Consider the following 21,671-nt stretch of genomic DNA (forward strand, 5'->3'; position numbering starts at 1 on the left):
GATAGTGACACAACATAAGAATAAGAGCAGAAAATAATAGGCGCACCACTTTGTTTCATTTCGCCCTGAAAGGTCAGCCTTATCATAATGTGCACAACAACATCCAACCGGGCCTTACTAAGTGTGGCATTAATCTCACTGTGTGCTTTTGTTGATCTACTCTTTGTGTTTGATTATGTGCGAGCGCATGAAGTGAAGAAAAGCAAATTAATTAGGGCAGGAAAGAATAAAATAACCTTATTTAGATAAGACGAGGAGATGTTGAAAAATACATGAAAGGACGAGAATTTTAGTGAAGTAAGAGCGGGGTTTCCTCGTACGTTATGTCATTTATTCATCTTGTACACGTCATGTAGTCAGCCGTCTTTTCATAGCCAAAATCTGAGGAAGTCACAAGTTTCTTAAAAAGATTTTATATTGTGTAAATTAGACTTCCTCAAACTCTGATTTAGAAGGAGAAAAAACTTCCCCAAAATCCCTTTCAACAAGACAGAAAGTCGGAATTCATTTGATATCAGCAAATTTCACAAATCAAATGGTTAAACAGTCCATTTCAAAAAGTCCTGTTTAAAAAACTGAACATGGTAAGTGATCAACATCAAGTCCTCATAAATTTACAGACTACAGGATTTGTATGAAAAAATAAAGTTGGAAGTTCTGAGCATTTATTGACAGATTTCACTGTTCAGCACAAACATTTTATTACATATTCATTAGAAATAAAAATTGTACAGTTTGTCTGTTAGTCTGTTTAAGCTTTTATTAATGTTAGTAATAGTATTGTAATATTTATTTCTTTATTTGCTGTTGCCATGTTGAGCTACAAGAGTTCAAAGATCTGGATTTTAAGAGTAGTCCATAACTTTTCAAGACGTTTAAAGTCGGGGCTTTCTGAAGGCTATTCCAGACGTTTAATGGGGCATTTCTAACTTCTTTAGACCTTCACAAAGGGATGATCCCAGGATCATCCCTTTGTGAAGGTCTAAAGAAGACCCAAACTGTCACCCTCAGATGAAAGGAAAAGGCTCAAGCCTGCCATGAACTGCAAACGTCTGGAACAGCAGCATCACTGTCCACAGTAAAGTGAGTATTGCTGTCTGAGAGGGTATTGATCAAGAAAGAAGCTCCTGCTGCAAAACTGGCAACTTCAACCTCAACTGAAATTTGCAGTTGCCCACATGGACAAGTCAAACAGTTTCTGGAGAAAAGTTTTATGGTCAAATGAGACAAAGATTGAGCTTTTTTGCCTAATAACACTGTACCAGCTGTCAAGCATGGTGGTGGTAGCATCATGCTCTGGGGCTGTTTTGCTGCAAATGGTACTGGTACATTACACAAAGTGGATTGAATAATGAAGGAGAAGCACTACCTCTGAGCTCATCAAATTAATCTCTAATCAACAGTTAGATGCTTGAAACTTGGACACAACTGGATGTTCCAACAGGACAATGATCCTAATGGATAAAGCAGGCTAACTAAATGACCTTCCCAAAGCCCTGACCTCAACCCTATTGAAAATATGTGGACTACACTCAACAGGTGGATCCATGCCAGGAAACGAACAAAATTAACTGAACTCTGAAGTCTATGAATTCTGCCAAGAAGAATGGTTAAATGTCCAGTCAGAATTATGCCAAATGCTTGATGATGGCTACCAAAAGGGTCTGATTGAGGTGCAACCTGCTAAGGAACGTTTCACCAAATATTAATGGTTGTGTATGTATATTTTTGAAACCCACCCCCAAAATAAATTCAAACTTGTGCACGCAATTCTTGTTCAAATAAATGATTAAAACCTCCAAATTACCACAATATTCATGCCCATGCTGAGTGGATGTAAACTTTGTACCATAACTGTACTTCAGTTTACAATATTGGCGAATGAGTCAACACTGTTGGCTCACAGCAAGAGGATTCAGGCTCAGTCTGGGGGCTTTCTGAGTAGCGTTTGCGTGCTCATGGTCGTGCCTGTGTGGTTCTCTATGGGCTCTCTGGCTTCTAGAGTCGGTTTAGGTTTACAGGTGACTCTAAATCAGCCGTAGGTGTGGATATGAGCACGAACTGTTGTCTGTCTATCTCTGTTAGCCCCTGTGAAGGACTTGAAACCTCTCCACCTCTCATCTCATGGCAGCCCTTGAAGTAGTTAAATATATAAGAAAATGAATGATATAAGAATATTGGTGCTATAATTTAGAGCTTCATTGTAGGTGTGTAGTGGTGTTTTCTTTTACTAAAAATTCTAAAAACAAAACATGAACTCAATAAATTCATATTTCTACACTCATTTCAAAGGAGGGAGGGGTTCTCCAAGGGTGAGGACACTGACAGTGGCGCTGATGTTGTTCCTATAGGGGTGGAGTTTAAGGAGTTTAAAGGGGTGGAGTAGCTGTTAACACCAGAGGGCGTAGGGGCTGCGTTTCCTCCCATCATGAAACCGGGCACAGGGTTGGCCATGCTGGGAGCCTGGCTTAATGTAGGGGCTACTGTGACACCTGGTGGTGCCCATGGTGAAATGTTGCCAGGCGCAGTGGGCCACGGGGCCGCCCACTGGTTTCCTGGAAGCGCCTGCTGGCCCCAAGGCATGCTGGCTGGAGGGTATGTGGGAGATGAGTATGGAGAGCCACCTACAGGATGTGTGGGGAACATAGAGAGAATCTGCGAGCTGGAGAGCATTTGCTGTTGCTGTGGAGGCTCTGACGGAGGAGAAAAATAGTTTTTGTTTTTCAAATAGCGCTACACTATGAGGTGTACTGTTATTACAAATCTGCTGTTTTTAAGAGGAACGCGTCCTTATGTTTACTGATACCTGGGATCTGAGTTTGTGCCAGAGGCTCCCCCAGTGGGGTCGAAAACACTTCCATCAGCTCATTGGTGGATGAGGGCTGCTGGCAGAAACAAGGAGAGAATAAAATATAAATTCTCACCTACATGTTACCTAAAAGTGAGGAGACAGAAGTGTAGTTGTATTACAATCGTCTTATTTTGCGAGATTCCATAATGCTGCACCAAAGCTATTATAATGAGCTACAACTAAACTAATAAGTGACACTGGGGGTGAAAAAAATTATTAATTAGGATCAAAGCTAGACTTTAGTTAAAAAGTTAAACTTAAACACACTGAGCACCTGTAAAAGTATAATATACAAATAATATCATATACAAGTATACAAGAAAGATGTATACATATAGCACTATAAAATCACAATTTATTAAAGAAACTAACTGTGAAAATAATATAAACTAAACTAAAAATAGTCACGAATAACTAAAAGAGTAAGGTCATGAACCCAAGTGTCTAAAATGACTTTCCTCCTCAGGCAGGCTGCGCTCAGCCTGAGAGAGGGGACGAGGAGTTCGGACAAGCCTCCCTTTGGAGGTTTGGAGACCCCAGGGTAAAACCACAATCAACTGGAGAGATCGCATATCTAATCTGGGACAACTTCAGGATCCCCTGGGAAAAAACAGAAACTGGGAGACACTGCTGCTTAGCCTCCTACCATTTCAACCCAACTTTGGACACTTGCTTTTGTCAGCTATTTCATGTGAAATATGGCTGTTATCTCACATAAAAACTTGTATTGTTGTTTTATACCTGCTTTGTCTGCTGTGATGAAACATCTGGCCGTGGGCTAAACAGATCTTCAAGAGCTGGTTCCTGTAAAGTAAGCAAGTCCATGTATAAAAACACAGAAATATTTTGTTTAAATTTGGGATCACCTTCATTTAGAAAAAGTGAAGATGATTAAAAATAATGAACCTCTGCTGCTGAGCTCTTGTGTAGAACCAGTAAAGAAGCGCCCTGAAACAGAAAAAAAACCCAACAGTGGTGAGTGAAAGCTAACAAATAAACCAACCAAAAGCACAGGGACAAAAAAAAAACTTCTTTCTGACTTGTGTTGGTGTCTCTGCAGGCTGCTGCGAGATCTCTCGGTCCACATGCTGACAAACTTCCTGGATGTCGAGGAACACTGGATGTGCCTGAGAGACACAGATAAAACATCTTACTGCTGTGCAAACTCTTAACAGGCCAATGCAGCCACATGCAAAACAAACTATAGTGACAATCATTCTCGTTCACGATGAGCTGGCTTTTTAAAGTTTGCTTTGCATGCCTGTTTTGAGGAGAATGTAAGTAAGTAAGTAAAATGTATTTATATAGCGCTTTTCACAGATAAAAATCACAAAGTGCTTTACAACACAAGAAATGGAAATATAAAACAATGTAACAGTAAATAAAACAGCAATGTAATACAATAAAACAATAAAAAAACAAAGGAGGAAATTATTCAAATGCTTTTCTAAATAAAAATGTCTTAAGCTGTTTTTTTTAAAAGAATCAATGGAGTACGTGCAGCGTAGAGACAGTGGAAGAGAATTCCACAACCGTGGTGCCAAAGTCTGAAAGGCACGATTACCACGAGTTTTAACCCTCTCAGGCTCAAATTAAACTTTTTGTTGCTAATGCACAACCAAGTCCTGCAGTGGTACTTCTGAGTAAAAAAAACTTCATAAAATATGTTTGTGGGGTAATCAGGTTGTTAGTTTTTAACTGTTGCAAATCGGCAACGCCTGCCTCAAGAGGGTTAAAACGAGTGCGCGGTACCACCAGCAGTCTCTCATCTAATGAGCTTAAAGCTCGAGAAGATGAATGTGGTTTCAGCAGGTCAGATAAATATTGGGGAGCTTGACCATGTAGGGCCCTAAAGGTTAGAACTAAAATTTTAAAATGAAACCTAAAACTTACAGGCAACCAGTGAAGGGAGGCTAAAACTGGAATAATATGAGATCTTCTCTTGGTGCCTGTTAAGAGACGGGCTGCAGCATTCTGCACAGTCTGAAGACGATTTAAGGCTGATTTGTTAAAACAAGTAAAAAGAATTGATTGAATTGATAAACTCTTTTGCAAGAATATCAGATTACTCAATTAACTGGTCAAAATCTACAGTCCTACCGATTAATTGCTCCTTCCATAATTCCTCTTCTACACCACTGCAATCGGGAAATATAAAATATTTAGGTATTAATGTTTCTCCCAAGCTTGCAGATCTAACTAAATTAAACCATATCCCACTTTTAAAGAAGGTAGAAGATGATCTGGCTAGATGGAAATGTCTACCCATATCACTCATGGGAAGGGTTGCCGCTATAAAAATGATGGTCTTACCAAAAATAAATTATTTATTCTCAATGATCCCAACTAAACCGCCACAAGATTGGTTCAGATCGCTAGATTCATGTATGTCCAAATTCCTTTGGAAAAATAAACCCCCACGTATAAGCTTAAAAACACTACAAAAGACCAAGGATAAAGGAGGACTAGAACTGCCTAACTTTCAGCACTACTTCTTAGCCAACAGGCTTCAGTTTATCTCAGGATGGCTAAAACATACCCTCTTAGATGAACCTTGGCTAGATGTAGAACAAGCACTTTGCAATAATCTAGAGATCTCAGACCTACCATTTATCAGCTCAAACATCCAACGACATGAATGCTTTAAAAGCATCAACATCAGCTCTTCTCTGACAGCATGGTGGGAGTTTCTAAAATTGACGGCGTCTTCATTAATCCCATGCAAACGTACACCTATCTGGAACAACCCTGACATATTACAAAACAATAATATGATAAACTTTTCAGATTGGAGTGGTAAAGGAATCAAATATTTAGAACATATACTAGAAGGAACAGAATTTATTTCATTTGACGGACTAGTTACAAAATATGGGATCAACAAGAAAAGATTTTTAGAATATCAACAAATTAAATCCATAGTAAAAAAGAAATTTAAACCGGGTCAAGTTGAACTACAAACACCACCAAGTGTGGTTCAATTTCTTACTCTTAAAACCCCCAAATTACTATCCAAAATATACAGAATGCTTTCTAAAACAGATGAATCAATATCACTTCCTATTGCAAAATGGGAAGCGGATTTATCAGTTAACTTAGACCTAAACTTCTGGTCTCAGATTTGCTTAAAAACCTTTCATCTAATTAGAAATCCCAGTCTTCAATTAATTCAATACAAAATATTACATAGAGTGCACTATACAGGTCATCGGATGTTCAAGATGGGCTTTACGTCTACCAACAACTGCTCACACTGCCAAACCAATTCACCGGACAATTATATCCACGCTCTTTGGTTCTGTCCACCAGTGCAGAAGTTTTGACGCGAGATATGTGACGACTTATCGAAGTGTCTGAAATGTAACATTCCAACTTCCCCCTTAGTGTGTTTGTTGGGCAGCTTAGATAATGTCACTTCAGAAAAGAATATCGCCCATATGGTTTTCACTGCCCTATGCATAGCCAAGAAAACAGTCCTCATGAACTGGAAAAATAAAAATAATCTTAATTCTAACCAATATAGAAATTATCTATTAGATTACATTAGCCTTGATACAGCCTCTGCCACCACATCAGACCAATTGCTCTGGGCTCCTTTGATCAGCTCCATCACCTAGTGGGGGTGGGGGGTCATAGTTTGGTCCCGCCTTCACTGTTGTGATTGGTGTGGGGGTAGGGACAGGCTTAGGGCGTCGGGGGGTTCCCCGGAGGCATCTTCCTTGGGGGGCTCAACCCGGGGTAGCGGTCATGTCCGGTTAGGGGCTCTGTTGGCTCTCAGGTGACTGTTTCCTCGCGGCTGCGTGCAGCGGGGCTAGGGGAGGGTCTGTGCTGACGGACGTGGGTTACTGACCTGGTAGCCTGGCTGCCCCTGGGTGGGTCCGGGATGGGCGTGAGGTTCTGGGGGCGCTCCGTCTCTGGGCTGGGACCCGGACCGGGCCTCGGGGGCTTGGGTCCTGGTTGGTGTGTTGCCGGGGTTGTGGGCGGGTGGGTGCATGGGGGCCCAGCCCTGGAGCAGGGTGCCGCCGGTGCATCGAGCCACCTGGGGGGCTCTTCAACTGGTGGGGGAGATTGTCACATCTTGCAGGAGCTTTCCTCTCCTCAGGAGCTCCCTCTGCAGGAGGGGGAGATACAGGAGAGGTGGAGGAAGATCTCAGCCTGGGTGTTTATTGTCTTATGTAGTCTGGAAGATGAGTGGATGGTGGGGTGGGTGCAGTTTTCTCTGTGGTGGGGTTGGGTGGACTGTCCCAGGCTCTGTGGGGCCGGGAGGCGCTGCTGCACTGGGCCCGGTCTGGATGGGCCTGGGCCCCCTTTCCCTGGCGGGTCGCGGAGTATGGGGGTGCCTACTGGGGTCAGCGGGGGAGCTGGCCCCAGGGAGGGGTCACTTGCCCCTCCCTTCCTTCCCTCCCCATCTCCAGCTGCCTCCCTCTTCCCGCTCCACCACAACCACCCACACATGCAGGACCTTGGAGTAGGGGTATGTCACCAGGGTGCAGAGGAGGCTAATCCCCCCCCCTGTCCCCTTCTGGCTGCCTCTGCCTCAATTTTATCCCACAACTTAGACATTCACATTACTCACACTCTCATTACACATACATATAGGATCTTGGGGGTGGGCACGATACACGGAATCCAAAGTACCATCAGGGTGTACACCCCACCCCTGGCGTCGTTGCCCACCTCTCAATTTTAAATACACGTAGACATTGAGGGCTATCAGGAGGGACCATGCGCTTACCTGCTGCTCTCTGGCAGGTAGCTCCAAGCCCTCCTGGGTTTTAATTGCACCTTAGAACACAAATGCATCAACACTACAATGAGCGGGTGGAGGGAGGTTTGGAGTCTTCTCTCACCCCCATTCTCTGCGACCTGCTGGAGTGGGGGGGCTAGGAGGAGGAGTTGGCCGTCCGACTGCGGTCTGGAGTGTGGGGCCTTCCTGCTGCTGCGGAGTCGGGGCGGTCTGCCTCCCCCCACCGCAGGGTAAAGGGTAACACCACCTGGGTCTGGGTGCAGTTCCCCCCTCCAGGGGCAAGGGTACCTAGACCCGGTTTGTAGAGTACGCTTGGGGAGTGTGATCGTGTGTACAGCGTCTCTTTATGTCTGTCTCCACGTTGGTTGAGTGTGGAGTAAGTGCATATGAGAGCATGAGGGTGGGAATGGATGTTTGTATCTGTGTGTGCCTGTATGTCTGTGTCTATATGTCAGGTTGGGTGTCAGGCGCCACCTCTCTGGGGACATCTCAGGCCCTCCAAGGTTTGGAGGCCTATCTCCCCCTACCACCACTTCCCCTGCCAGTGGCGGACCCCCTCAGACATCGGTGCGTTGGTGGTTCTCTGTGTCCGGGGATGGGCGTCCAGGTACACACCGGCTCACTCCTTGGCGGCCGCTTATCGGGGCCTGGAGCCTGGGGCTCGCTCGGGCCACTTCGGAGGTGGGGTGCCCCCGGCCTCTCGGCCTGGGGCTCGGTCACTCAGGCGCGGCTGGCTGCCGGCGGAGCTCACGGGCGCGTCACTGCAACTCCCCCTGGCTTCTGCTCCGCAGCTGCTGAGTGAGCCCTCATCTGGGACTCTCCTCAGCTCTTTCTGGGACAGTGGCGCGGCTGCCCCTCTGTTGGTCTTCCTTGGTCTCTTGTGTTCTGGGGGCCTCTGGATGTCTGGAGTTTTGATCTCCTCCATACCTGCTTCATGCCCTGGAGGACGGGGCTGTGGCCCCCCCACACCCTCTAGCAGATTATTACAAGAAGGAACCTTTTAAAAAACAAAAAACAAGCGCGTCCATGCTCACAGGTGTACACACGGGTGATCACACCCACAAACTACACCCTTTTTGGCTCCTACCTCAAAGCACACTGTGTTCTGTTGATCTTATGTGCTGCACAATGATGTTTAATATTTGGTATTTGCTGTCATATTCCCATATATCATTGTGATGTTGTTTGTTCTGTTGCTCTTGTTCTCTTCTGCTTGTTTTCTTTTTTCTTTCTCAGCAGGTGACCCAGGTGATTGATATATGCATTTTTTTTCTTCTCTGCCCATTCTGTTGGTTTTTGTCTTTTGCCCTTCTCCCCCGTCCCTCTTCTCAGCTGTTTCTCTTTCCCTCTTTCTTTCTCCCCTTCTTTCCCCCAGTCAAGTCTGTCCCGTAAAATAAAATAAACAATAAAAGGTGAATCAAATGGACCATTACGGCAAGGCTGGGATGGTCAATTTGGTAAAGTAAATCCGTTGGGCATCTTTCTTTGCCTTTAGACAACAATTCTGATGGCAAAAGAGCCAAACGGGACAGGCAAAAAAAAAAAAAAAAAAAAAAAAAAAAAAAAAAAAAAAAAAATCGGTACTTTCTATATTGTTTGCTGTGTGTAGACATAAGTTCTATAACTTATGATCAAACAAACAAACAGAATAAATCATCTGACATTGTTCAGGCACACAGGCTGGACTGCAAATAAGTGGAAAAGCAGCCAATGTCCAAAGAAAATCTTTAAAAGACTTTTCTACAGCCTGAGGAGCTATTGCCCCAAACCACCCTTGATTTCTTCAACAAAATATGAAGAAATCAAGGGTGGCTCAAGAGTTTTTCACAGTATTACATATGTATATGTATCAGTAAATTATCTCTTTTCCCTGCCCTTGAGCACCACAACATGTGAACACAAAGGTTTCTCTGTACTGAAGAAATCACAAGTAGATATGCATGACAATTTCTTTAGTGCTTCTTAACATTTTGTCTTTTAAATTTGAATCCCCCCAAAATGAACTCCCTTAAATTAAAGCATTTCATCATCAACTGACATGTTTTCATACAATACCCAACATTAACATAAACACAACTAGTGGTTAAATTGCTGCACACAATAAAGACTTTGATTGACTGCAGACAGCAGAACAGTAGTCTCAGAGGGCTTACCAAAACAAACCCTATTTGTTTGCATGTCATGGAAAAAACGCCTCTCAGCGTGTGATGCCCCATTGCGAAAAAAAAAGAGAAAAGAAAAGAGAAGCTAAAAAAGAAAAAAGAAAAAAACAAAACAAGTAAAAAGACACAACTATAGTAGTCTAAACAGGAGGAAATAAAAGCATGAATAATCATCTCAAGTTCAGGCTTTGACACCATTAGTCTGAATTTTGAAATATTCCGTAAATGATAAAAACAGTTTCGGACCAGCTGTTTAGAATGCTGCTCGAGCAAGCTAACTGTATTTATTTAGAATGAACTTTAATGCTACACAGATAAATACACTGCACAGAAATTGAGGTTTCTCTCCTCCGTCCAGACTGAATCTGTCAAACATGCACTGCTACTGTGAGCAGTAAATTGCAAAAAAATGCCTCCTGCATGAAAATGTATATTTTCATTGAGCCTGGCTCTGCTGGAGGTTTCTTCCTGTTTAAAGGCAATTTTTCCTTCCCACTGTCGCCAAAGCGCTTGCTCATAGGAGTCATATGATTCTTGGGTTTTTCTCTGTATGTATTATTGTAGGGTCTACCTTACAATATAAAGCACCTTGAGGCGACTGTTGTTGTGATTTGGCGCTGTATAAATAAAATTGAATTCATTTGAATTTCATCTAATTTTTTTAATATATCAGAAGGTTACTGGTCCATTCTGTACCCCACCTCTCACAGCTGCGATAGGGTCCAGCCCCCCTGTGACCCTGATAAGCTGAAGAGAATGGATGGTTTGATGGTTAAATGAAGTTAAATAATGCTGATAAATCATGTCAGCATTAAATTGCATTGCGGTGGCTCAGTATTTTTTTATGTGCTTAAACAACTATACTTGCTATATGTGCCCACTGGAGGAGTTATAGTAAACATTTTTGCTAATAAATGACTTATTAAATCATTTTTATATAATAATCTATTAAATGTTTATATGTTATGTGGCAGTATTAGCAGTATTAGCATTAATATTAGCAGTATTTAATAACACCACCTGTTTCTGCTTTAGTACTGTGTTTCGTTACCAGGTTAGCCATCTTGATGTAGAAGAGGATGTAGTTGTCTTGATGCTGGTAGATGTAAGCCAGAGCTCTGGGGTCAGACTCATCTTTGGTCAAAGAGCTGATCCTGCTCCTCTCATGGTCGTGAAGAACAGCCTGAAATGAGGATTTATCTTTTATTTATTATACAAGAAACTCTAACCACCAAAATAAGAACAGCTTTATGATACTGATCCTCAGCACTTGTGTAAATATCATCTCCACCTCTTAAGATTTTCCAGTTTTGGAAAATAAACTGCAGTGTAATAAAATACTTTTATTATGCAATCCAAGCATGAACTGTCCACTGAAGAATCACAGTCATTTTAAGACTAACTATCAACCTAAAGGGGGCGCTACAATTTGAGGACAACACAACACATGTTGGGAAATCCCTTGCTTGACTCACCCCGGTCCTTTCATCCAGAATTTTCAAGCCACTGGAGGAAATTTTCAACCAAATTCTCCTCTTGTGGATTCCCTGTTTCCTTCCTGCTACCTCAAAGCCCTTTAGCACACACACATTCACACAACAGCACAGCACAGGTGAGCTGAATAAGAAGTAAACATGAAATGACAGACATATATTCCAATGAGATAAGTCAGAGCACACATAAAAAGCGAGATGAATCTCACATTAAGGAGTAAAGCTAAACGAATTAACCGACAGAGCAGTTCTGACATATTTCACAGTCATTGTGTCTACGATTGATGTAACACCACCAGTAAGCATGCCGGGACAGCCGGAGGGAACATTGTATCTGCAGCCAGAAGTGGTCTGCTGAAAGGACCTCTTACAAACCAGGATGTACAGATCATTGCTGCTAACAAAAAAGCAAGTGCTTTCTTTGATGGTTTACTTTGTGAAATTGTTTTAATCCATGATTTACAGCCACAAAAACATTGGCAGTGGATCTGTTTCAGTCCCAATCGATCTGGGTAGGTTTTCTAAGCACTTTTTCCTACTGGAAGCTGTCTTTGCTATTGCTGAGTGTGTGGTTTGGGTGGTTTTCGCAGGTTGCTTTTTATATTATATTTCATAAAGGTGTCCTCTTCTCAGCATTATACACATTTTATTGATAAATTATTATATTTAAATTGTATAAAATATATAGGTCTCAAAACATGCAACAAGTATACCGTGCAAAAGTCTTGAGTCACACTTCCAAGCAGCCAGATGTTCTCGCGGTTTTTTAAAACTGGTCTTGACAAACATCAGGCATGGCTCGAGACCTTTGCACAGTACTGTACACAGCTTACATTATTCATATGCAAAGCTGCGATTCTGCAGTTGCTATCAAACAATCACCCAGAGACCCTGAATTGGCCTTCACAGCAGTCAGATCTGTGTCAAACACATCCTGAGCTACTCCACAGTTACCTGCACAAAGTTCACTCTTTGATTCTATTTGCTGAGTGATTTGTGGTTTGGCTCCTGCCGTCTGTATTTTTATACTCGTTACTATGATGTCCTTCCTGTGACTGCGATCGGTGACTCACACCAGTGCTGTAGTGTGTTTCTTCTAACTGTGTTGTAATGTATTGTGTATGGTATAAACATTTATATTCAAAGCAGTGTGTGTGTGATCGCTGATTGCAGTTTAAAGTTATTCACACTACATTAGATGCATGCTGACACTGACGGTCTTGACAGGTCGCACAAGTGTGATTACAATTTTGAGTGATTGTGACCTCGCTCTGTCCGTGTCTGTTTATCGTTTATTATTGTTTCCCCCCTTTTTTGACTTTTTACAAAAGCTGTGGCGCGCTTCTCCAAACAAACTCTCACTGCATCATGCAAAGTCCTTTGAGATTAGAAGAACACGTCAGGAGTCAACAGGATGTCAGAGGCATTACAAGCCATTTTTCCACAGCAGGAATGTTCCCACAACTCATTTTCTTTCTGAAAAAACAAAGACACTGCTCATTCATCAAACATAGAGTTAAAACTGTGTTAAGGAAGAGTTTCTTTTTAAAAAATATTTAATAATAATGCTTTGTCAAATTCAAATGCCATCAGAAAGGTCTACAAAGGTCCAAAAACTACACATCGAGTCTGTTTCTGACAGTTTTCAGTCTGCAGTCTGTGAGTATTTAAAACCTTGTAGTTAGCAAATAAACTCAAACACAAAGAAAAACTTTAAGATCTGAACTCACTGATGCATGCTCTTCCACTGAAACAAACAGCAATCAGGAGCTTTTCCTACGTATGACTCATATCATAGACAGTGCATAAAAAATGTGCATGAAACAATACGTGTTAACTTACATCACAGAGGCTTCCTCTAAAAATAACCATAGATTTAACACTCTGCATGGAGCTGGATTTAAGTGGTTAAAGTTAGTTTTTAGAGCCTGTGCAGCACCGTCACATGCCAGTACAGATGTGTTGCTGCTAAAAGACTTACATTTAGCTAACTAATAACACTGATATCTCAGTGGAAAACAAGGAAACTGAAACTAAAAAGCAGTCTAAGGGAGTCCTTTCTGTACTGCCCCCGGCTTCACAGATGGGTTTTATATTAATAAACAAAAAAATGGATACACTGTCCACTTTCACTCTCTGTCTCTGAAGCACTGAGTGGCTCTTCTTTGTTGGCTAGCTGCCTTTGTTAGCTGTAATGTTATATGTAATGTAATGTAATGTTTGAGTTGTAATTGAACTGCCAGTTTAGTGTCTTTTCTTTCGCTGTGACAGTTTTTTAGAGTAGGGCTCTGAGGTGTAAATTAACCTTAACACATGTGATGTTTTGTTTTCACTTTAAAAGCAAGGCAGATCTTTATAATGACCTGCAGAGCTCAAGTCAAAAACGGAGTCAGTAAACCAAACGGTGTAGTGGCTTTGGCCTTCTTTTATATACAGTCTATGGTTAAAAAACTAAAACAGAAGACAGAAAGTAAGTTCTAACTGTCAACACTACTGAATCTGAATACTTAAGATTGGGATCTTTAAGTACAGTATAGCACATGATTTTCTTTTCTGTTGCTTGTCACCTAACTTACTTTAAAGATTTATTCCTTTCTTTTTAGATGGAAGGGTCACCACAAGACAACAAGGACTTTCTTATTTTTCATTTTTATCTTGGAACCAAAAATGTCTGTGATAACTTTCATGCAAATCCTCCATTAGATATTGAGACATCTGAGCGCTGACCGAAATGGACAGAAGGACAGAAAAAATATATCCTCCCAGATCTTGACGTAGCTTTTAAATACTTTTGCTGTGATGCTTAAAAAAATATTGGTCTGTGAAATACAAGTACCTCCAAATGATAACATTAATCTCAGCAGTCATGAAATATTAAACGTCTGGTGTTTATCTTTGATTTTTTTCTCTGATAAAGTGAAAAAATGAAGATTGATCTTACAGGAAATCAACCAGTTTAATCAAGAGCAGACAGAAGTCAGTTTACTTTGGCGGTGGACTACCTTTAGTTTCATCATGGAGTCTCTGCACATCTTTTCTCCGAGGGCGTCGGGTACTGGGTCCATGCCAATCAGCTTGGCTTTGTAGCGAACTCCTTCCCCGTGGAAGCGAGACATAGTATCCATGGATACCATGGTAGCCCCTGGGAACCATGAAGAGAGGACATAAAGGGTCAAATTATTATGAGGATGAATTTGTGTGAGAGCACAGAAATTCTTACATGTGTATATTTTGGTTAATTAACGGATTTAGGATAATGTTTGTGTCATGGTCCTGGGTCGGTGACCCAGCGCTTTTAGTTATCATTTTCTAGTTTATGATGATGATGATTATTATTGTTTGAGTTCTGTGTGTTATATTTGGTCTGCCTTTGAGTCTGTCTCTGTCTATGGTGTCACCCCATCTGTTTGTGAATCTGTCTGGTTAGGTCAATGTCTTGTCTGGTTCCATGTGTCTGAGTTTCCTGTTTTATTGTGAAGGTTTGTGTCATATGTGAGTGTGCTCAGTTTACGTTTCCCCTGTCTCGTCAGCTGTGATTTCTCCCAGGTGTGTTCCCCTCCTGTCTCTCATCCCTTGATTCTGCCGTCTGTGTATTTAAGCCCTGTGTTTCTCTGTGTCAGTGTCGTGTCGTACCCTCAACTAGCTGTGTGTTCTGCTTCTATGTTCCTAGTGTTTGGTCTCCTGCTCCAGTTTAGTGTTTCTTTCCAGTGTTTCAGTCCTTGGTTCCGCTGTTCTGACTTTTGGTTTTCTTTTGGTGAGTTTAGTTGTACGAGGTTTTTCCCAGCAATAAAGCTGCGCCTTAAGTTTCACTTCCCTGTCTGAGTTCTGCATTTTGGGTCCACCACTCCTGCTTGCCTGCCACACAGCGATTCATGACAGTTTGTGTGTCACAATTTCACTAAAACCTATGTGTATTTGTGTATTTGATGTCCGCACGCCTTCAAATCATGTGTTTACAAAGATTGCAGTATTTGTGGTTTATATGAGTAAATATTTGTGTGTATGTATCTAAAACTATGAGTATGTGTACACAGGGCGTTCCTTGTGTGTAAGCAAACTGCAGAGCAAGCATCTAACTGATGCAGAGTCAGTGTTTCAATCCATTTCCCGACATGAAACAGGTAATTTAGCAATAATGCAAAAGTGTGACTGCAGCAAAGGTCGACTCCTAAACGGCTTCATTTGCGTCACGTAACAGTTTTACGGGATTTTAGTCACTGTTTAGTTCGAAGGTGAACACAAACAGACCGACACAAAGCTACAGACTGGCAACAAATTAAAGGGAAATCAACACAATTCAGCTCATTTCAGTTTTATTTCTATAGTTCCAAATCACAACAACAGTTGCCTCAATGTGTTTTATATGTTAAAGTAAACAATCGACAATAATACAGAGAAAACCCAAAGCAGTTGATGACCCTTCTAACAAGCCCTTGGCGACAGTGGGAAGGAAAAACTCCCTTTTAACCTCTGGCAGAACCAGGCTTAGGGAGCCGCAGCTATCTGATGGCTTGATTTGATGCTGGACTGCAGGATATTTTTCTCAAAAGATCAGCCCAGAAACCTGCCCAGTGTCTAGCTGGGCTGACATTTGGTGACCGTGAAGCCCATAGCACATGACTGACTCTCCACTCAGTCTCCACTCATGCCCTATGGGTGACATAAATTAAGCAATATAAATAAGTAAAATTTTATTTCTATATGACCTTTTGAGACAAAGATCACAAAGTGCATCACAACTAAACAGGAAGCGTGTTAGCAGAACCGTCCAGGTAGCTTTCACTGCCGTTGGTATAGAAATGCCTCACCTCTCTGTTGTTGTCAATGGACTATTTCTGCTGACACGGTCAGATCAACCCCTGCACTGACATGCTCAGGCCTCTAGGAAAGGTGCGTTGGGTTTCTTTACATATCAAATCAATAAGGAGCTTTCACTTCACCAGCTTGTGTGCAAGTCTTCTATATTAATTTTTTATTTCTATGTGTTCATTTGAAGACACACATTCCAGCTATAAACGGCTACAGTGGATGACATTTAGATGTTATAGCTACACTGGCAAATAAAAGTTGAACTACCAATCTGTGTCACACTTCATGAACTCATCAGTTCTGATTTATAGTTTTCTTGTGAGAATTTGGTAGTTTTGGTCCTCTAAAGAAGTCGAAGCTCCTGCAACACTCGTGGTATAAACTTTGCTGCTTGACCAGCCCGTTTCAACTTGTGGCCTTCATCGGGGTGCTTGGTAACAATTTCCCAGCTAACACAGGCTGTCGTACTTTGATTTACACCGTAGGAAAATACCAGTGCTGAGCAGTCATAGCATCGTTAAAAAAAAGAGAACTGGATAAGATCAGAACTTAGAAATATGTTGCTTCTGTTGACTCAGATAACAGACATCTGTGAATGCTTTGGACTTTACAGCCCATGAAATCCAATATTCACTTCAGGGTCCGACATCTTTTTAATCACACTTGCTCTTCTGCTCTTAGCCGCTTCTGACTTAAGCAGTGTTTGATAACGTAGACCGGAATCTTTTCCCAAGAGCTTTGAATCATGCTTCGAATGAGTGAAAGTCTTGGAATATTTCGCAACTTGGCAGATACTTTAATTTAAGACATAGTTTTCTTCTGATTAAAGTCAGAATCACTGAGACTGCATTTCTCGAAAATCTTAATTGCAAATTTATTCAGAAATTGCTTTTGTTCCAGATCAGCTGCAACTCACATGGCTTTAAAACCTTTGTGATTTTCTGTGCCTTGTGTTTTATTTGAAACTGTAAAGCACTTTGTCTAGAAAATATTAACTACAAAAGGTGCAGAGCTGCTTTAGGTCAGTTGTAGCAATGTTGTGCTGACTGTGGAGCCCATTTGAGTACCAAGAACTCATTTTCGTGTTCAAGAAACCAGTTTAAGATCATAAATCCATCATTGTACCCTGTAGTTATAAAGGGATGGACATGGTCAGCAGCAATACTCAGGTAAGCTGTGGCTGTTTAACGATGCTCAGTTGGTAATAAGGGGCCCAAAGTGTGCCAAGAAAATACCCCCCCACACCATCACATCAAGGAGCTGTTCAGCAGCCTGAACTGTTGATATAAGGCAGGTTTGCCCCATGTTTTCATGTTGTTTATGCAAAATGTTGACCCTATCATGTGAACAACAGAAACTGACACTCATCAAACCAGGCAATGCTTTTCCAGTCTTGTGTTGTCTGTTTTTGGTGAACCTGTGTGAACTGTGGTTCAGTTTCCTGCTCTTGGCTCCAAGGTGTGGTCTGCTACTGTAAGTTCAGAGCTCTTCTGCGTACAGTAGCTTGGTTGTAACAAGCTACTGTATGCAACTATGTAACAAGCTTTCTTTATTTGAGTTTTTTCCCAATGTTGTGATTATTTAGAAGATTTGTTAGTTATTTTCATGCTCTTAGTTAAAAAAAAAAGAGTTTCTTGTGTTTCCTTTAGTGTAAAGTTATTGTGTGTATGCATTTGTCTCCTGTGTCCTTGCGTTTAGTTTCACGTCCTTTGTGTCATTATTCATGTCGGTTTCAGCTGTCTCATTTCCCCCGTTTCTATTTCCTCAAATGAACCCTTTGTGTATTTATTGCGCTGCCTTCCTTTTGCTTTTTGTCTTTGAGTCTCTGTTGTCTTCTCCCATTTATTGGCAGTAAATTGGATTACATTTGTTTTTCTTTCACAGATTTTAATTTTGGATCGCAAACTAGCCATCATTCAAGTGCTTTGTGTTTTATTCCCGCCTGCCTTTGGAGTCTGCTTTTGGCTCCCTTTGCATCTGACCAGTCTCCTCTGACCTCTGTCATCAGCAAGACCCTTTTGCTCAGAACTGCCGCTCTATGGATATTTTCTCCTTTCCAGAGAAAGCCATATGGGAAAAATCCCAGTAGATACGCAGTTTCTGAATTATTCAGACTATCTGGCGCCAACATTCAAAGTCGCATAGGTCACCTTTCTGCTTGATTCTAATGCTCGGTTTGAGTCTCAGCAGTTCATTTTGATCATGTCTACTTGCCAAAATGCACCGAGCTGCTGCCGTGTGATTGGCTGAATAGATATGTGTTAATGAACAGTTAAAGAGGTGTACCTTATAAAGTGGCTGTGGGTTTTATTTGAGAGCTACAGTCTAAAGTGATCATATTCTCATAAAATCATGATTGCTCTTGATGGCAGTTAATGTGTCAAAGACGTCTCTAAAAAGGATTATGTAATATCTACTGTCGGAGATTAAAGTTCCTCTGACGGTCCGTCATTTTGCTGACCACACAGCTGCTTTGCAAATGGAAACGCCTAAACTGTTGAAATTTACACCTCATAAACAGACATTTATCCGCTTCACATGAAAGCTTCTTGCAGCTGGAAATGTGCCAAATGATTTACAGCCACCGTGTAAGCTCATATGTTTCTCCCACAGCTGGAACAGGACATAACAGAAGAACAAAACAAAGCGTTACCTGCAAAAGCTTTCAGTTCCCATCAAATCTCAACAAACTCACTGTGCTAGGACTAACAGCCAAACATACTGTGATATTGTCAGCGCTGTTTATATTATGCATGGAAAGTGCAATTTAGACCCACTAACTTAAAGTAAATAGTGGCTCTTTGGCAGAACTGCTAGTCTGTTTTTAAAAGCTCATAAGATTTTCATTTTACTTAAAGGTTTATTCCTGGTGCTTAGTTTTAAAATCCCATAAAGATCAGAATCTTGGCAGCTGAGCCCAAAATAGCCCAGCTGGAAATGAGCTCTGTGTGCCACAACATGCAATGCCAGTGGAAAAATAAGCAAGCAGAAGGGAGTTCACCTGGGCAGCTGATGTGAAAGCTGAAGATAACTTCTGAGAACTGAATTAGTCTCTGAGGCTTTATGTATCTGCTTCAAATGTGCAGCGATTAGAGGAAACAGTTTGAAGAGCCTGGATGAAAATAGATCCAGAGCCAGACTCAGTCAGAGGCGTTTAGCACACACTGCAACTGAACAGCAGTAAAATATGCCTTTGCTTACAGTCTAAGCACATCCACGCTTTGCATTGTTAGCCTTTCATGCAGCTTTGCGTCATTCTGGAGGGAGCACTCTTTACTGACATTATTAACTTTGAACCTTACGGTCAGCTGAGACCAAACACTTGTACCTGTTATACTTGCTGTGACAGTGGTTTGGCTCAGCGCAGGAAAACTTCCAGCCGTTTGCTGTGTCTCCATCACGATGACGTCTGCTTAGAAAATCAACGCAAGCAGGACAGAGGATCCCGTGAAAACAGTGAGCCCGTCACAATTGCTGGCTGCAAAACAGAATTTGAAAACCAAAGGTATTTTGTAAAACAATCCCTCTAGTACTTCTGGTAGTATTGTAGATTTTTTGAATCTAAAAGCAGAAGACTAAAACCTTTGATCCACCTCACCTGCTCAGAGTGTGTTTCTGCTCTCTCCCTGCTGCTTGGCTTGTCTGCAATATCTCAGAGTCAAAGGTCAGGCTGCAGATTCACTGGTGATATATTAACATCCGCTGGGAGGCCCAATTACATGGGAATCCTTGTAGACTGAAGAAGGTCTAATAGGAAGGACAGACAGTTCATGGTAATTTCCCTCTCAGGGGATGAATGTGAGGTCATGCTTTTCCCTCAAGGACAGATTTGGGTGGTATTTTCTTAAAATAACAGCTGAGGTTCTCTGAAAAACTCTGCAGGAAGGGTGGTTGAGAGAAGCCAGAAAAGAGCAAATGCTGAAAACAAAGGAAAGATAAGGATAAAAGTTTACAAACATATCAGACAGATATGTTTTCAGAAATAAGTAGATGAAATATTAATTGCGATGTTATGTAATCCTTCATAATACCACAAAAGGATTCCCTTCGTTTAAAATTGTTATTCTGTTTGTACTCATCGCAATGCAAAAACTACCAACATGAACTTCATGAAAGTCGGTCAACAAAAAGATGGACACATTCAGTTATGCCAAGTGTCTGGACCCCTCATTAAAATGCTTTAATTACAATGTTGGGCTTGGCAGATTAAAGCTTTGTGGTTTAAATGTAGCTTTAATGTGATACCTGGTATCTCAGCGTCCATCCATCTTCATCCGCTTTATCCGAGGCCGGGTCGCGGGGGCAGCAGCCTAAGCAGAGAGGCCCAGACCTCCCTCTCCCCAGCCACCTCCTCCAGCTTATCCAGGGGAACACCAAGGCGTTCCCAGGCCAGCCGAGAGATATAATCTCTCCAGCGTGTCCTGGGTCTGCCCCGGGGCCTCCTCCCGGTGGGACATGCCCTGAACACCTCACCCAGGAGGCGCCCAGGAGGCATCCTTGTCAGATGCCCGAACCACCTCAGCTGGCTCCTTTCGATGTGGAGAAGCAGCTGCTCTACTCTGAGCCCCTCCCGGATGGCCGAACTTCTCACCCTATCTCTAAGGGAGAGGCCAGCCACCCTTCGGAGGAAGCTCATTTCTGCCGCTTGTATCCGCGATCTCGTTCTTTCGGTCACTACCCACAGCTCGTGGCCATAGGTGAGGGTAGGGACGTAGATCGACCGGTAAATTGAGAGCTTCGCGTGCATTTTTTAATTTTAAAGGGGCACTCTGAGCATTTTTATTAGTTTGGGGGAACAGACTACTCACACACGTTCACAAGAGCAATACTAACATGCTGATATTTGTTGTGTTTTTCTATGTTTACCATATGCACAACATTAAGCTAGTGTTTGCTATTTGGGAGGATGCGGGTAGATTTGCAATGATCATTACAACCTTACTGAGAGAGGCATGACAATGTGTACTAGATTTCAACAATATAGAAACAGTATGACTAGGACAAGGAGGCAGACAGGACTATTTATACACACTGGGGTGATTATGGGAGATCAGCAGGAGGGTAGCAGGTGAAGTAAATATTTCTCCAGACTCCTTGGAGGACATTCAAAGCTCTTCTTTCCATGTTGGCTGCCTTTTGCTCAGTTTTCTGTAAAGATGGATTTTGACAAGCTCCCCAACAGCTCCGGCTGAAATGTAGCCCTAAACCAAACAGTCTCACCGTGTCATCGTCCCTCAGTCCTCCTGAGCTGCCTGCTGCAGGCTTTGTTTACTCTCTGTCTCCCTCTCCTCTCTCTGTGGTTGTGTGTCTGTGTTCATGGGTGGGACTCATCACGGGTTCCCACCTCTGGCTGAACACACCTGCAACAGTCAATCACCTGCTCCAGATGAGCTCATCAGGAGGCGAGTGGCTGAGCTTTGTTCTTTGCTAGACTGTTCAACTATGCTGTTAGTAAAGCCTCAGCTCTTTAGTGTGGCGTGTGCTCTTTGCCTGCCCCCTGTTCTTTCCTTTGTATACAGACATTCCCTGGAATTCCCCCTCCCTGGATTGCTTGGAGAGAGTGCCTGAGCTGAGTGAGGAGAGTTTGGATTATTTGGATGCCCCTGATC

General features: G+C 42.2%; 1 protein-coding gene across 2 annotated transcripts; it reads right to left on the reverse strand.

Annotated features, from left to right (window-relative positions):
- Nucleotides 1-630: 630 nt before the first annotated feature.
- LOC308397028 (uncharacterized protein) lies at nt 631-21,148 on the reverse strand. Of its 2 annotated transcripts, XM_080882754.1 has the most exons (11): nt 20,308-21,148; nt 19,661-19,809; nt 19,391-19,540; nt 14,256-14,395; nt 11,236-11,334; nt 10,812-10,943; nt 3,892-3,978; nt 3,758-3,799; nt 3,593-3,655; nt 2,807-2,885; nt 631-2,693 (listed from the first exon to the last, which is right to left on the reverse strand). In XM_080882754.1, the coding sequence occupies exons 3-11, from the start codon at nt 19,458-19,460 to the stop codon at nt 2,287-2,289; spliced, it is 1,119 nt and encodes a 372-aa protein (XP_080738880.1). In that variant the 5' UTR covers nt 19,461-19,540; nt 19,661-19,809; nt 20,308-21,148; the 3' UTR covers nt 631-2,286. The 2 variants fall into 2 exon arrangements, with proteins under 2 accessions (XP_080738880.1, XP_080738879.1); XM_080882753.1 differs by having other exon boundaries at nt 19,661-21,148.
- Between the last annotated feature and the right edge of the window lie 523 nt (nt 21,149-21,671).

Source organism: Rhamphochromis sp. 'chilingali' (assembly GCF_963969265.1).
Source record: "Rhamphochromis sp. 'chilingali' genome assembly, chromosome: 5".
NCBI lineage: Eukaryota > Metazoa > Chordata > Actinopteri > Cichliformes > Cichlidae > Rhamphochromis > Rhamphochromis sp. 'chilingali'.